Source organism: Motacilla alba, chromosome 1A, assembly GCF_015832195.1.
Source record: "Motacilla alba alba isolate MOTALB_02 chromosome 1A, Motacilla_alba_V1.0_pri, whole genome shotgun sequence".
NCBI classification, from domain to species: domain Eukaryota; kingdom Metazoa; phylum Chordata; class Aves; order Passeriformes; family Motacillidae; genus Motacilla; species Motacilla alba.
The window spans coordinates 1,302,642-1,316,823 of record NC_052031.1 but is presented as its reverse complement, the minus strand read 5'-3'; the positions used below and the strand labels follow the sequence as shown (position 1 = coordinate 1,316,823).

Genomic DNA, 14,182 nt, shown 5'->3' with positions numbered 1-14,182 from the left:
AAAACATGCCAGGGTTGGATGAGCTCAGCAGGGCTCGGATTTAGTCACTGAGGGGGCGGAGGGAGAGATGGCACTGCTAAAACATGGCTTTAACCAAACCCAGGGCTGGGGAATTCGCCAATTTTGGCAATGGCCAAAACAAATTTGTCTTATTTCTTTCATTTTAATTAATTTATTTTTTTTTTGGGGGAGATGCTGATGCAAGAGCTGCCTGAGCCTTTCCCGCTGGGAATGCCGACTCTCCGGCATCGCTATAGCAACTCCATTTCCGTGCCAGCTCTCTGGTATTATTTGCTCATCAGCCACTTCCAGGCTGTTTGCTGAGGAATTGAGGCTGGAGAGCTCAATCCTCGTGTTTGTCCATCCAACCTGCTTCCAACAGGACCACTCCAGCCAAATTTGATGAGGAAGAGGCAGCATCGGAGCTCCTCAGGTGAAAAATCAGCAGGAAATTCCCAATTTACATCTCTGTTCTTCCCCAAAGGGAAAAGCTCCAGCAGAAATTCCAGCAGATTGAAAGCCAGGGAATGCAAAATGCCCAAAAAAACCCTGGGTGATCCCTCACACTGCTCCCAGAGCAAATGTATCCATGGATTTGGCACCCTTGCATGATGAGGTTGGGATGTGCTTATGGAAGGTCTTGATGTCACACAAAGCTTGGAAAACCAGCTTGGAATTCTCACCAGAACGGCCCTTCCCATCCTTGGCCTGGAGATCAGCTCCGAGGGACAGCAGGGTCTGGATGGTGTGTCCATGTCCTTCCTGCAGAACGAGGAATTTGGGATGAGCTCTGTGCTTGGATCCATCCCTAACCTGGGATTGCACAGATCTGCCCTGTCCTGGGCAGGTCTGGGGGCACCAGGAGCTCCAGAGGATCCTGGAGCAGATGGAAATCAGGCTCAGCTGCCTTCAGATCAGACCCATGAGGCAGGAACTGTTATCCCATGGGAACTGGCCACAAAGGTGCCACCAGGCAGCTTCCTGACATCCCAGCATGGCTTGGCTTGGAAAAAATCCTTAAAAGATAATCAAATTCCAACTCCAAACATGGCCAGGGACAACTCCCACTGTCCCAGGGTGCCCCAATCCTTCCTTGGGCACTGCAGGGATGCAGGGGCAGCCCCAGCTGCTCTGGCAATTCCAGCCCAGCCAGGAATTCCTCATGGCCAAGATCCCATCCATGGCTGCCCTCTGGCACTGGCAGCCATTCCCTGTGTGCTGTCCCTGCAGGCCTTGTCCCCAGTCCCTCTGCAGCGACCCTGGAGCCCCTGCAGGCCCTGCAATGTGCTGGAAGCTCTCCCTGGAGCCTTCCCTTCTCCAGGGGAACATTCCCAGCTCTCCCAGCCTGACATTGGATCCATCTCCTCTCCAAGACATTCCTGGACCCAGGGCCTTCACTTGGAATCTCAGGAAGCCATGAAGGGTCTCCCTTCCCTTCTCCTCTCTTTTCCATCCCCATTTCCCATCAAAATCCCTCGGGATGGATTCTGAGTGTCCCAAATCCCAGAATCCCAGAGCAGTTTGGGTGGGAAGGGACCTCAAAGCTCATTCCAGGGACACCTCCCCTATCCCAGAGTGCTCCAATCCTTCCTTGGACACTGCAGGGATGCAGGGGCAGCCCCAGCTGCTCTGGCAATTCCAGCCCAGCCAGGAATTCCTCATGGCCAAGATCCCATCCCAGGTATCTCTCCTGGAGCCCCTTTAGGCCCTGGCAGGGGGCTCTGAGGTCTCTCCAACGTTGAGTTTCAAATTCCTCCAATTCCCAGGGGATCTGGAGTTGATTTTTCCAAGGTTATTCCAGCTCCAGGAGCAGAACCTGTTGCTGATCTGGGCTGTTGCTCATCTGCCTCCCTCAGGCACTTGCATTTCCGAAAGGATTCCTCCAGGATTTGTGATCCCCTGGGAGAAGACCCAGCCAGCCACAATCCACTGTGTCCTCCCTCCTTCCTCTGCCAGGAGCCAATTTCAAATTCCACAGGGAAAAAGCCAGCACAGCCCCCACCTCCTTCTACCCTGCACAGGCTTTTCCAGAAATAAATCCTTTCTCCCTAAATAACATGCCTGATTTTGGAATGACATCCTCAATGCCATGAATTAGTCTTTGTCCTGCAGCCTGGGAATGGAAAGCTCTTATTTTCATATCCCACTTCACCCTCTCCTTTTCCCTGTTCCCATAGGATTCCACAGCATCTTCCCTGATCCCGAGGCTCCCATTTCCCTGCAAACCCAATTCCATGGCAAAGCCACCGAGCCAGGAACTGCTGCAGCTCCCACAGCCCTGGCAGCAAATCGAATTTAAAAAATAACTTGATTTTCATGCGTTTATAAATGCAAAAGAATAAGAAAAGAGAGAGATAAAAACACAACCCACCAGGCAAACACATGGTGCTGTAAATACAAAGTGACACCGAGCCTGGGGAGGGAAGGGAGAGAATCCCATCCCATCATTCCCAAATCAGCCAGGAGCTGGGATTTTCTCCAAGGCACATTATATTCCCCCCAGAGCCTTGCTGTTCAACGTACCCTTGGCAACCAGAAGGGCTTTGAACGTGGCTTCTGGGAGCAGGAGGCCAGGAAAATGGGAGAAAGGGCTCCTTTGTGGCATGGCCGGATGGTGCCAGCATTCCCAGGGAGTGGCACGGATGGTTTTGTAGGAGCAGGGCACTGGGATGAGGTTTTATTCCCACTGCAAGGCTCTGAGTGCTGTTAAAATCCTGGGTTTAACATCTCTGGATGTGAGCAGGGACATTCCTGTGCTGCCAGCTGGATGCCAGGAGGGATCCTGGTCAGCAGGGAAGTTTTGGGATCTCCTCTGCATTCCCAGGTGGTTTTGTAGGATCAGGACACTGGGATGAGGTTTAATTCCCACTACAAGCCAAAATCCTGGGTTTAACACCCCTGGATGTGAGCAGGGACATTCCCGTGCTGCCAGCTGGATGCCAGGAGGGATCCTGGTCAGCAGGGAAAGTTTTGGGATCTGCTCTGCATTCCCAGGGAATGCTGCAGGACCCACAGCTCTGCACCCCACACAGGCTGGGAGGAGGAGAAAGCTCCAGTTATTCTGGAATTCAAAACAATTCTGATGTGAAGGACACAGATAAAGTTCTGGGAGCTCCCCCCACCTTCCCAGCTTTCCTTTCCCACTTCTGGACGTCTCCTATCCGTCCTCTGCAGGCAGCTGGACACAAACATGGAATTCCTGGGGTGGGAAGGACCTCAAAGCCCCTCCAGTGCCACCCTGCCACAGACAGGGACACCTCCCAGTGTCCCAGGCTGCTCCAGCCTGGCCTGGGGCACTGCAGGGATGCAGGGGCAGCCCCAGCTGCTCTGGCAATTCCAGCCCAGCCAGGAATTCCTCACTGCCAAGATCCCATCCATGGCTGCCCTCTGGCACTGGCAGCCATTCCCTGGGTGCTGTCCCTGCAGGCCTTGTCCCCAGTCCCTCTGCAGCGACCCTGGAGCCCCTGCAGGCCCTGCAATGTGCTGGAAGCTCTCCCTGGATCCTTCTCCTCTCCAGGTGAGCACCCCCAGCTCTCCCAGCCTGGCTCCAGCCCTGGAGCAGCTCCATGGATTCCTCTGGACTCTCTCCAGCAGCCCCTCCTCCTCCTGCTGTTGTCCCCAGGGCTGGGATCAGGTGGGATCTCACCTCAGCAGAGGAGAAGAATCCCACCCTCACCCTGCCGCCCCCATTTCGTTTGATGCCCAGAAAACAGGGAATGGGACTGGTCAGGAGCAGAGCATGAGCCAGGAAGGCAAATCCTCCATGGTGGCCAACACCTGACCCAGCCTGGTTTAGGTGCCTGGCACAGGCTTTTCCCAGGGAGTTTGGGAGCAGGGACAAACCTTGGCTGCGTAGTGCAGGGCTGGCAGCTGCAGGGACGTCGCTCTGCCGTTGACATCCACGCCCAGCTCGGACACCAGGAACTGGATGGAGCCATCCTGGGCTGTCACAGCTGCCCTGTGCAGGGCCTGAGCACCCAGGGCATCCACAGCCGTGGGACAGGCCTGCAATTAAGGAATATCATGGAAATAACGCAAAGGGCACTCATCCCAAATGAGATCAGCACCCTCTGGCAGCACCAGGAAACCTCCACAAGGTTTCCCATCTCTCCCACCCTCAGTCCCTGGAATGTGGAAAACCACAACAAACTTCCCAAACCTCCCAATCCAGAAAACAGGATTTCCTTTTCCTTAGGAAATCCAGGATCTGAGCAACACCTCTGGGAGAATCAGCCATGAGCCATCCATCCCAACCAGCTGGGATCATGCAGCAGTCACTCATCAGTAAATTATTGATTGCAGTGCTCTGGTTCCTGCTGTGCACAATTGGCTCCAATGGCATTCCCTGGAGGAAATCAGGGATTTTTGGGAGCCAGCACAGGAGCAGGAGCTGCCAGGAGAGAGGGAGGAGCTCTGGATAACTCATGGATGGACATTTCCACATTATCCATGGCCACTAGAGCCTCCACACCGAGTCCTGGCATTCCAAGAGCTGCTTTTGGCTCTGCCACAGCTGCCCCTGGAGCACTGGGAATGTCCTGTCCCCTCCTGCCACTGCCTGCTGTCACATCCCACTCCACCAGCTCTGGGGACACGTTTACCACAAAAGCTGTGGCCATCCCTGGATCCCTGGCAGCATCCAAGGCCACTTTGGGCAGGGCTTGGAATCACCTTGGCTAATGGAAGGTGTCCCTGCCCACGGCAGGGGTGGAATGAAATGATTTTGAAGGCCCTTCCAACCCAAACCATTCCACGATTCCTGCCCCAGGAGCCAATTCCTGATGACCTCACTCAGCCAAATCCTTCTCTTCTCCAGGGGGAATTTGCCTTTTGACACGATTTCTCTCTTTACAAGTTGGAAACTCGCTTCCTTCCCTCCAGTGGCGTGGCTCACGTGTCCTGGCAGCCCTGGCTCCCTCCTGGGAGAGGCAGGGAGGGGTCCTGGCACCCACCTGGTGTTTCTCCAGGAGCAGCCGGGCGATGCCGACGTGCCCGTTCTGGAGCGCGTCCATGAAGGGAGTGACCCCACAGCTGTCCCTGCTGTCAGGTTGGTACTGGCACCTGCAAGTGAGAGGAGAAAAGAACCAGGACAGAGCTGTGGGCAGCTCCAAAATCCTTACGGAGGGAGACTCTCAGCAGCTGGGATTGACACTGGAATATATAAAGCTCATCCACAGACCATGGATAAACCTGTCCTGGTGTTTTAGGGCCTGGGGAATGATGTGTGGGGTTTTTTTGGGATCAGAGATCTGGTTCAGCTCTCTTAGGCTCTACAGATCATTTATAATTCCCTTTCTCCTGACCTGAGGGTTTCCAGAAGGGACCAGGTGTGCACTGGAAGCAGGGAATAACCAGATCTTCATGGAATGATGTACAAAATCAGAGCCCACCTATCTCATCCAGGTTAAACTCCAGTGAGATGAGAGACAACTGAATTAAAGCCTGGCTCAGATCACAGAGCTGTTTATGCTGGGCCAAGCATGGACAGGTTGGGATGAGCTGTGATTCCCAGGGAAAGCTGCTCCTGCTCTGGGAAGGGAGAACAGAGAAAGGGAACAGAGCTGCTTTAAAGCCACTTCCCAGCAATTTCCCAGGAAAACAAGGATAAGCCCAGCCTAGGGAAGCTGCTTTGGTCGTTGGGAATGAATCAGCAGGGAAACAAAGCCAGGGCTGAGTTACATAACTGGGATTTGTGTCACAACCAAGAGGGAGCCCATCCCCAGGGAATCCTTGTCTCTTCCCCAGCTGGGAAAAACCTGGAGCACGAGGAGCCAGCCTCGGGATGGAGGGCAGGGCAGCTGTGCTCTGCTTCCCCAGCGGAACAGCACAAACATCCTTTGTGTCCAAATCCTGGCAGGGAATAGGAGCTGGGGGAGAAAAAGCTGGAAGGAGCCTGCTTACCGTTCCAGGAGCAGCTCCACGACCTGGGAACAGCCGTGCATTGCTGGGAAAAGAGGGGAAAAAAACAGGAAAAACATGGATTGGTACATTGTGTTCCTAAAGTTTGGCATGCTCGGGTTGCTGATCCTTTTGGGAGGGGGAAGGGGCTCCAAGGGGCTTCATTCCCATCAATTTTTTGGTGGCATTAAAAAAAAAAAAAAAGGCTGGCCTTGCTCCGATCCCATTGGGAAATGGGAGGTAAAGCAAGGAAAAGGGATGGAATGGGCACTGCCTGGCTCCATCTGCCACAGGATTCAGCTGGAACAAAGAGGGTTTCTCCCAGTTATTTGTTCATTCCCGAATTGGGATCTGGGAGAAGCAGAAGGAACACAGAGCAGGGAGCTGGGGAAATGCTGGGTAACATTCCCAGCCCTCCTCAGCCCCTCCCACCTCATCATCCTCACCCATCTCAGAGGGAAAGCAACAACAGAGGGCGAGGATTTGAACCCGAGGCACTGAAATATTCCAGGTTTTTTTTAAACATTTCACTTCACACAGCTTTGATCCAGCTTTTTTTTTTTTTTTCCTTCCCTGCAGGTCATTTTGCAAAACAAATGGAACATCTTGAAGAAAAAAATAATATCAAACCAAGGCTGGAGCTGCTCCATCAGGTGATGGAAAAAGGGCTCCTGGGAAATGTGTGCTCCCAGGAACAACTTCCAGCTGGAATCCCAGTGAGGGATTCCCAGATTTTGGCTCTTTGCTCCTGCTCCCTGCCTGTTCTTCACCTGAGCTGATGGAAAACCCAAGTCCATGGGAAGAAAAATCCCCCACAATTCCATCTTTTATCAGGAACAGAGACTCGGGACAGCTGGGATCTGCTGCTGCATTCCACATCCTCTAATTACCTCTTCCCAGCTTTCTTCCCTCGGGATAGAAGAAGCATGAAAGCTGAAGGAACCGACCCTTATTAATATAAAAAATAATTGCAGGAGGGAGAAAATGACCCTTCAGGAAGGCAGCTGGCCTGGTCACGGGTTAATGTGCTCAAATCCACACCCCTGGGATGGAAATCCATGGAAACCCATGGAAAAGGCAGTTGGTCCTGACATGATTTCCCCCAGCAGCTCCAACACCATCTCCAGCCCCCCAGCCCTGCTCCTGCCTTGGGAACTGGGAATATCCCCTGGGATAAGTGTGGGGAGACCAGGGAGCAGCAGTTTGGGATCAAATTGCACTGGGGGCACTGGGGGGTTAAATCCTAATTCCCTAATTCCAGCCCTCCCCAGTTCCCAGTCACTCCCACTCCAGCTGCTGCTCCAGGGTCTGGCTGGATCAGGAAATTCCAGAAATCCACCCAAATTGTGGATTGGTGGCTTTGCCAAAGGAAACACAGGTGGAGACACCTCTGGGAAGCAGAATCCAGGTGCTGCATCCCAATTGTATTCCCATATCCCCAGGCAGGGAGATGACTTTGGCTCGAGGTCAGAATTCCCCCTTTCCCACATGATAATCCCAAATCTCAGAGCTCACCCTGCTCCTGACCCCGTCCCAGCCCCTCAGCTCCCAGATCCCAGCCCAACATCCACCTCCTGCTGGGAGAGGAGCTGCCAGCTCCACAGAAACAGCACCCAGAACTGGGCAGGGACAGGAGAACATTCAAAAAATCGGGATCAGCCACTTCAGGCAACCTGCTGTGATCCCACAAACAACTCATTCCCTGTTTTTTTCATTCCCAGGTCAAGCACAAGGACTCAGTGGTGCCCAGAGGCTGGAATTGTCACCACTGATGAGCCAGGAGTGACAGAGCAAGGGCTGGAAAAGCCACTGGAGTGACAGCACAGCAGGGGCTCCTCCCAACACCTCGGGTTTTTCCGGGGAGTCAATCCCAATTAAATTCTTTGGGAAAGGAGTTTGGGTAGCCAGGGCTCACCTCTGCTGCTGAGAGCTGGAATACACAGCCTGATTCCAACTCTGGGTGTGCTCCGAGCCCTTTTCTGCTTCCCAACAATCCTGAGGATGGCTGGCATTCCTAAACCTGCCCATTCCTTTTAAATATCCCCTAAAAGCAAGGAAAAGGGCAGGGAAAGGGAATTGGGCATCCTGTGGATTCCCAGCAGGGACTGTCCCTCCCCCTCACAGAAAGGCCCTCTGGAATTCTCACCATGGCATCAGAGCAAGGGGACTCCAAAATTTGGAGTTGATTATTGGAATCATGGAGTCATTTTGGTTGGGAAAGTGCCTGAGCCCAACCATTCCCAGCACTGCCAAAGCCACCACTGCCCCATGTCCCCAAGTGCCACATCCACATGGATTTTAAATCCCTCCAGGAATGGGGACACCACCCTTGCCCTGGGCAGCTCATCCCAATGCTTACAGCCCTTTCCAGGAAGGAATTTCCCCAGTATCCCAACTGAACCTCCCCAGGCCCAGCTTGAGGCTGGGATAAAGAAATCCATCCGAAAAAGTTCCTCTCAGCAGCTCTGCTGCCTTCAGGAATTGCAAATGCCAGGATGGGCTTGGAGCTGGGGAGCTTTCCACACCAGGAAGGAAAATCATATCCACATTCCAAGGGAGGACAGATCCATCTGTGCCAGCAGATGATGTGATCCAAGAATCCCATGAACTCCAAGAGGCCTGTTCGTGGATTTCCTGAGGGAAAAATTCCCATTTTTTTGGAAGTAGACACCAGGCTCTGCTTCTCCTGAAGGAAAACCTCATTCCTGCTTATCCCAACCCTGCAGACTAACCAGGATATCCCCCCAAAATCCCAATTTTTTTGGCCTCTTTCCCTCAGGCCCGGCTCCATGTTGGAGCAGGAGAGGCCGTGGCAGCTCCTGAGGCTGGTCCAGGAGGGAAACCTGGATGTGCTGGGGGATTTGTGGATTTCCTGAGGGAAAAATCCCATTTTTCTGGAAGCAGACACCAGGCTCTGCTTCTCCCGAGGGAAAAACCTCATTCCTTCTTATCCCAACCCTCCAAACCAACCAGGATATCCCCCAAAATCCTGATTTTTTTGGCTTATTTCCCCTCAGGCCCGGCTCCATGGCGGAGCAGGAGAGGCCGTGGCAGCTCCTGAGGCTGGTCCAGGAGGGAAACCTGGCTCTCCTATGGGATGAGCTGAGGCTGGATGGGATTCCAGAGGTTTCCCTGATCCACCCCTGCTGTACCTGCTGTGTGCAGAGGAGTTCTGCCCGTGGTGCTCTCCGTGTCCCAGCAGCCTGGGGACACATCCAGGAGGTAGCGGAGCACCTCGGGATGCCCTTCCCTGCTGGCAATGTGGAAGCAATTCCAGCCATCCTTGTTCCTCAACAACGGGTTGGCTCCGTGCTCCACCAGAGTCTTGATCACTTCCAAGTTTTTCCTGGTGCAAGCCATCATCAGGGGAGTCCTGGAAGAAGATCCAGGGAAATAAAATAACCTGGCACAACCAATCTGATTCAGGTGCTTTGCCTGAGGATCCAGATTTTACAGCACTGTTGCTCCAGGCTGGGAATACTCCAGCTCCTTTTCCATGCAGTCCCTCAGAGCATTCTGTGTTTTTAAGGCAAATTAGGCTTTTTCCAAAGGTTTGGATGTGCCTTAGGAAGCGCAGAGCTCCCTGATTTTAATCCACGGGTGGAAGAGCACGGCCACAAATCCAGGCTCATGGAATCTTGGCCTCAGCTCCAGGCTGGCACAGCCTCAATTCCCAGCTCTGGAATGCTGCCTTTGGATTTGTGGCAATTCAGCTCCAAGCTTTCATATGGGAGCAGGGCAGAATCCTTGTTTTCTTTTTCCAGAAATCCCCATCCCTAAGGGAAGAGTGCAGCAGTCATTTACAGCTTTTAGGAGAAACATGGGGAAAGCAGGGATAGGGCTGGAATTTCTCCCAAAAATCCAACTGGATCCACAGTGGGGGCAGCAAGGGAAGGGAATTCTGCACTCTGTGTTCCACACAGGTGATCCCACATGGAGCCCAGCTCTGGGATCCCAAGATAAGGACATGAAGCTGCTGGAGCAAATCCAGAGGAATCCATGGAGCTGCTCCAGGGCTGGAGCCAGGCTGGGAGAGCTGGGGGTGCTCACCTGGAGAAGGGAAGGCTCCAGGGAGAGCTTCCAGCACATTGCAGGGCCTGCAGGGGCTCCAGGAGAGCTGCAGAGGGACTGGGGACAAGGCCTGCAGGGACAGCACCCAGGGAATGGCTGCCAGTGCCAGAGGGCAGCCATGGATGGGATCTTGGCCATGAGGAATTCCTGGCTGGGCTGGAATTGCCAGAGCAGCTGGGGCTGCCCCTGCATCCCTGCAGTGCCCCAGGCCAGGCTGGACACTGGGGCTGGAGCAGCCTGGGACACTGGCAGGTGTCCCAGGTGGCCCTGGATGATCCTTAACCTCCTTCCCCATCCATTCCACGACCCCAAACACCATCTCCAGCAGCCACATTCCCACCTTCCTCACCCAATCCCAAATCCCAGCACCTACCAGTCACCCTTTTTCAGGCAGTCCACGCTCGCCCCTCTCTCCAGGAGGAAGGACACACATTCCCAGTGTCCCATGGAAGCAGCCTCATGGAGGGGTCTCTTGTAGTCCCCATTGGCCACCTCCATGTCCATCCCGATCTCCTGGACCAGGAATTCCAGCACATCCCGGTGTCCCGAGCGAGCCGCGTGGTGCAGCAGGGAATCTCCCAAACGTCCCCAGCGCCAGCTGGGAGCCTCAGGAACCTCATCCAGCCTCAGCTCATCCCGGAGGAGAGCCAGGTTTCCCTCCTGGACCAGCCTCAGGAGCCGCCGCAGCCTCTCCTGCTCCACCATGGAGCCGGGCCTGAGGGGAAAGAAGCCAAAAAAACAGGATTTTGGGGGATATTGTAGTTGGTTTGGGGGGTTGGGATAAGCAGGAATGAGGTTTTCCCTCAGGAGAAGCAGAGCCTGGTGCCCACTTCCAGAAGAATGGGAATTTTTTCCTCAGGAAATCCACAAGTTCATAGGTTTTCCCTCAGCAGAAGGAAAGGCTGGTGCCTACTTCCAGAAAAATGGGAATTTTTCCCTCAGGAAATCCACAAATGCCACAGCACATCCACGTTTCCCTCCTGGACCAGCCTTGGCCTCTCCTGCTCCGCCCTGGAGCCGGGCCTGAGTGAAAGAGGCCAAAAAATTGGGATTTTGTGGGATATCCTGGTTGGTTTGGGGGGATTGGGATAAGCAGGGATGAGGTTTTCCCTCAGGAGAAGCAGAGCCTGGTGCCTACTTCCAGAAAAACAGGAATTTTTCCCTCAGGAAATCCACAAATCCTTAGGTTTTCCCTCAGGAGAAGCAGAGCCTGGTGCCTACCTCCAGAAAAATGGGATTTTTTCCCTCAGGACATGCACAAACCGGCCTCTCCCTCAGGATGAGCAGAAATTTCCTTCTCCCTCAGGATAATGAAAAATTGCCCTCCAGAAAACTAGGATTTGGCCTCTCCTTCAGGAAAAACAGGAATTTTCGTCTCCCTCTGAAATTCAGGAAGCAGTCACTCCTCAGTAAAAGCAAAATTTCTATTTTTCCTTGGGAAAATTAGGATCTGGTCTTTCCCTGCAGAAAACAGGATTGCCTTTTCCCTAGGAAATCCAGGATCTGACCTTTCCCTTAGGAAAAACAGAAATTCAGTTTCCCTCTGGAAAATCAGAAATCAGTCTTTCCCTCAGGAAAACAGTCTCTCCTTTAGACAAAAAGAAATTCCCTTTTTTTCCTTAGGAAAAACAGAAACCAGAGTCACCCTCAGCAAATCCTGAAATTCCCTTTTTCCTCAGGAAAAAATGGACAATTTCTTTTTACTCAGGAAAACCAGGACCCCATCTCTTCCTTCAGAAAACCTGAAATTCCCTCTTCCTTTAGGGAAACCAAGAACTTCCTTCTTCCTTGAGAAAACCAGGAATTATCCACTCCATCAGGAAAAACAGAATTTTGCTTTTTCAAACGGAAAACCAGGAATGGGTTTCTCCCTCAGGAAAACCAGGAATTTCTGTTTTCCCTCAGGAAAATTAGGAACCAGCCTCCCCCCTGGTAACACAGAAATTCCCATTCCCCCTGGGAAAATTCCAAAATTCCTTTTACTCTTAGGAGATGAAGAAATCAGCTAGAAATACATAAATTTTCACTCAGGAAAACCTGAAATTCCCTTTTTCCTCTAGAAAAAGAGTAATTTCTTTTTCCCTGTTGACAGCCAGACATCAGTCCCTCCTCCAGGAAAAGCAGCAATTCCCTTTTCCCTCCCAAACGAACGGGAAATTCCCTTTTTCCTCAGGAAAAAACAACAAAAACTCCTTTTTTTCCTCAGGAAAAAAACCAGAAATTCCCGTTCTCTTCGGGGCTCCCGGGAAGGGGCCGCTCCCGAAGGCCGGGATCCCTCCCTATTCCCTCCCCAGCTCATCCCAGGCCGCGCGATTCCCGCGGGAAAATTCCCGGTTTTTCCAAACCCACCCGCGCGCCGCGGAGCGCTCGTGACGTCACACGCGACGGGCATGACGTCACCGCAACGGGAGGAAAGAAACAAACCCCGCCCAACCCGGAAGTGTTGCGCCATTGGTCAGCGCTGGGCGCTGTTGTGGCTTCTGATTGGACAGCGGGGAGGGGGCGGGGCGAATGCAGCGCGCCGGGCCGGGAGCGCCGGGAGCGGGTGAGGCCGGGGGAGGAGGGCGCGACCATTTCTGGGCAACGTGGGGGGGGGGCAGGGAAGGGGTTTCCTTGGAAATGGGGTTTCTTTGGGATTGTGGAGACCCTTGGGAATGAGGGAATCCTTGGAAATGAGGGATTGGCACTGAGGGCACCCGTGGCAAAGGCGGGGGATTGATATTCAAAGGGCTTTTGGCGCTGCGGGGGACCTTTGGCTTTGAGGGAACTTTGGGAACGGAGGCTCCTGTGGCGTTGGGGGCACCAGAGGAAATGGGGGAATCCTTGGAATTGAGGGGTTTGGGAGTGAGGGCACCCTTGGAAACGAGGGGGGACTTGGTATTGTAGGGGGTTTGGCACTGCGGGGGAGCTCGGACATTGAGGGGACCTTGGGGATGGGGGCTGCTTCGGCCTGAGGGGACCCTTGGGAAAGGGGGAATCCTTGGAATTGGGGGATTGGCGCTGGGGGATCCTTGGGAAAGGGAGAATCCTTGGAATGGGGGATTGGCGCTGGGGGACCCTTGGGAAAGGGAGAATCCTTGGAATGGGGGATTGGCGCTGGGGGACCCTTGGGAAAGGGGGAATCCTTGGAACCGAGGGATTGGGAATGAGGGGTGACAGGATGGGAGAGTGAACAGGGGGGCTCTTGGCTGAGAAGGGGTTAAAAGGGAATTCCTTAGGAATTAAGAAATCCTTGGAATTGGGGGATTGGCACCGAGGGCACCCTTGGCATTGAGGGTGCCTTGGGAATGGGGGAATCCTTGGGATTTGAGGGTTTGCCAAAGGAATACCGCTTGGTAATGGGGTGGGGGAGTGAGCAGGAGGCTCTTGGCTGAGAAGGGGTTAAAAGGGAATTCCTTAGGAATGAGGGAATCCTTGGGATTGGGGGGTTGGCACTGAGGGTGCCTTGGGAATGGGGCAATCCTTGGGACTGGGGGGTTGGCACTGAGAGGCTTTGGGAATGGGGGCTTGGAAATGAGGGGACCCTCTGGACGAGGTCGGTGCATCCATGTGGGAGAAGGGTTTGGAAAGCACCTTCTGGGGGGAAAACCGGGAGCACCTCCAACATCCTCCCAAATATTTCTCTGGAGCTTCCCCCTCCATCCTCTGATCCTTTGGCTTCCCAGCTGGAATGTCGTGTCCTGAATCAGGGAAAAAAACAGGGATGCAGGTGAAGGCTGAGTGAGAAATTCCATTTTTAAGCAGAACCCTGGGATGATTTAGGTTGGAAAAGATCATTAGGATCATCAAATCCATCCCAAATTCCCTCGGCACATCCCTAAAAGCCACAGGAGTGTCTTGGCTTGTTTTTTTTTTTCCCCTTTATTTGCCTGATTTCCCATCTTTGGAGGAAATTGGGATGTTGGGAATCAGCCTCTCCAGGGAGCTGAGCGCCTTTAACTCTGCTGGGCTGAAAAGGAGGGAGCAGCACATCCAGGAAATCATTCCGGTTGGGAAAAAACCCTCCAGTTATCCCAAAGAATAACCAGCTGATCCTTGGGTCCTGCCCTGAAGGGAGAACGGAGCCTTTCTGGGGCTGCTGCAGGCGTGGTAAAGGGAAATAAATAAATAAAAGGAAGCAAAAGTGAAACTGCTGATGCTGGCAGAGGAAGGAGCTCGTCTTGTGACAACACCCCTGCTGGGTTGGGCTTCTTTTGAGGAAAAAATTGCTTTT

General features: G+C 53.3%; 1 protein-coding gene across 2 annotated transcripts in view; it reads right to left on the bottom strand.

Annotated features, from left to right (window-relative positions):
- Positions 1–14,182, bottom strand: part of LOC119708856 (ankyrin repeat domain-containing protein 16-like) — a 116,331-nt gene that overhangs the window by 1,044 nt on the left and 101,105 nt on the right. Inside the window, exons 1-7 of one of the 2 annotated variants that reach the window (XM_038155756.1) lie at positions 12,319–12,446; positions 10,343–10,684; positions 9,051–9,271; positions 5,902–5,944; positions 4,953–5,061; positions 3,844–4,005; positions 684–762 (exon numbers count right to left, since the gene is read on the bottom strand). In XM_038155756.1, coding sequence (XP_038011684.1) covers positions 684–762; positions 3,844–4,005; positions 4,953–5,061; positions 5,902–5,944; positions 9,051–9,271; positions 10,343–10,674 — 946 coding nt within the window. In that variant the 5' untranslated portion in view covers positions 10,675–10,684; positions 12,319–12,446. Of the gene's footprint in view, positions 1–683; positions 763–3,843; positions 4,006–4,952; positions 5,062–5,901; positions 5,945–9,050; positions 9,272–10,342; positions 10,685–12,318; positions 12,447–14,182 lie in introns of those variants that run through there. The other variant, XM_038155757.1, reaches the window with a different exon arrangement.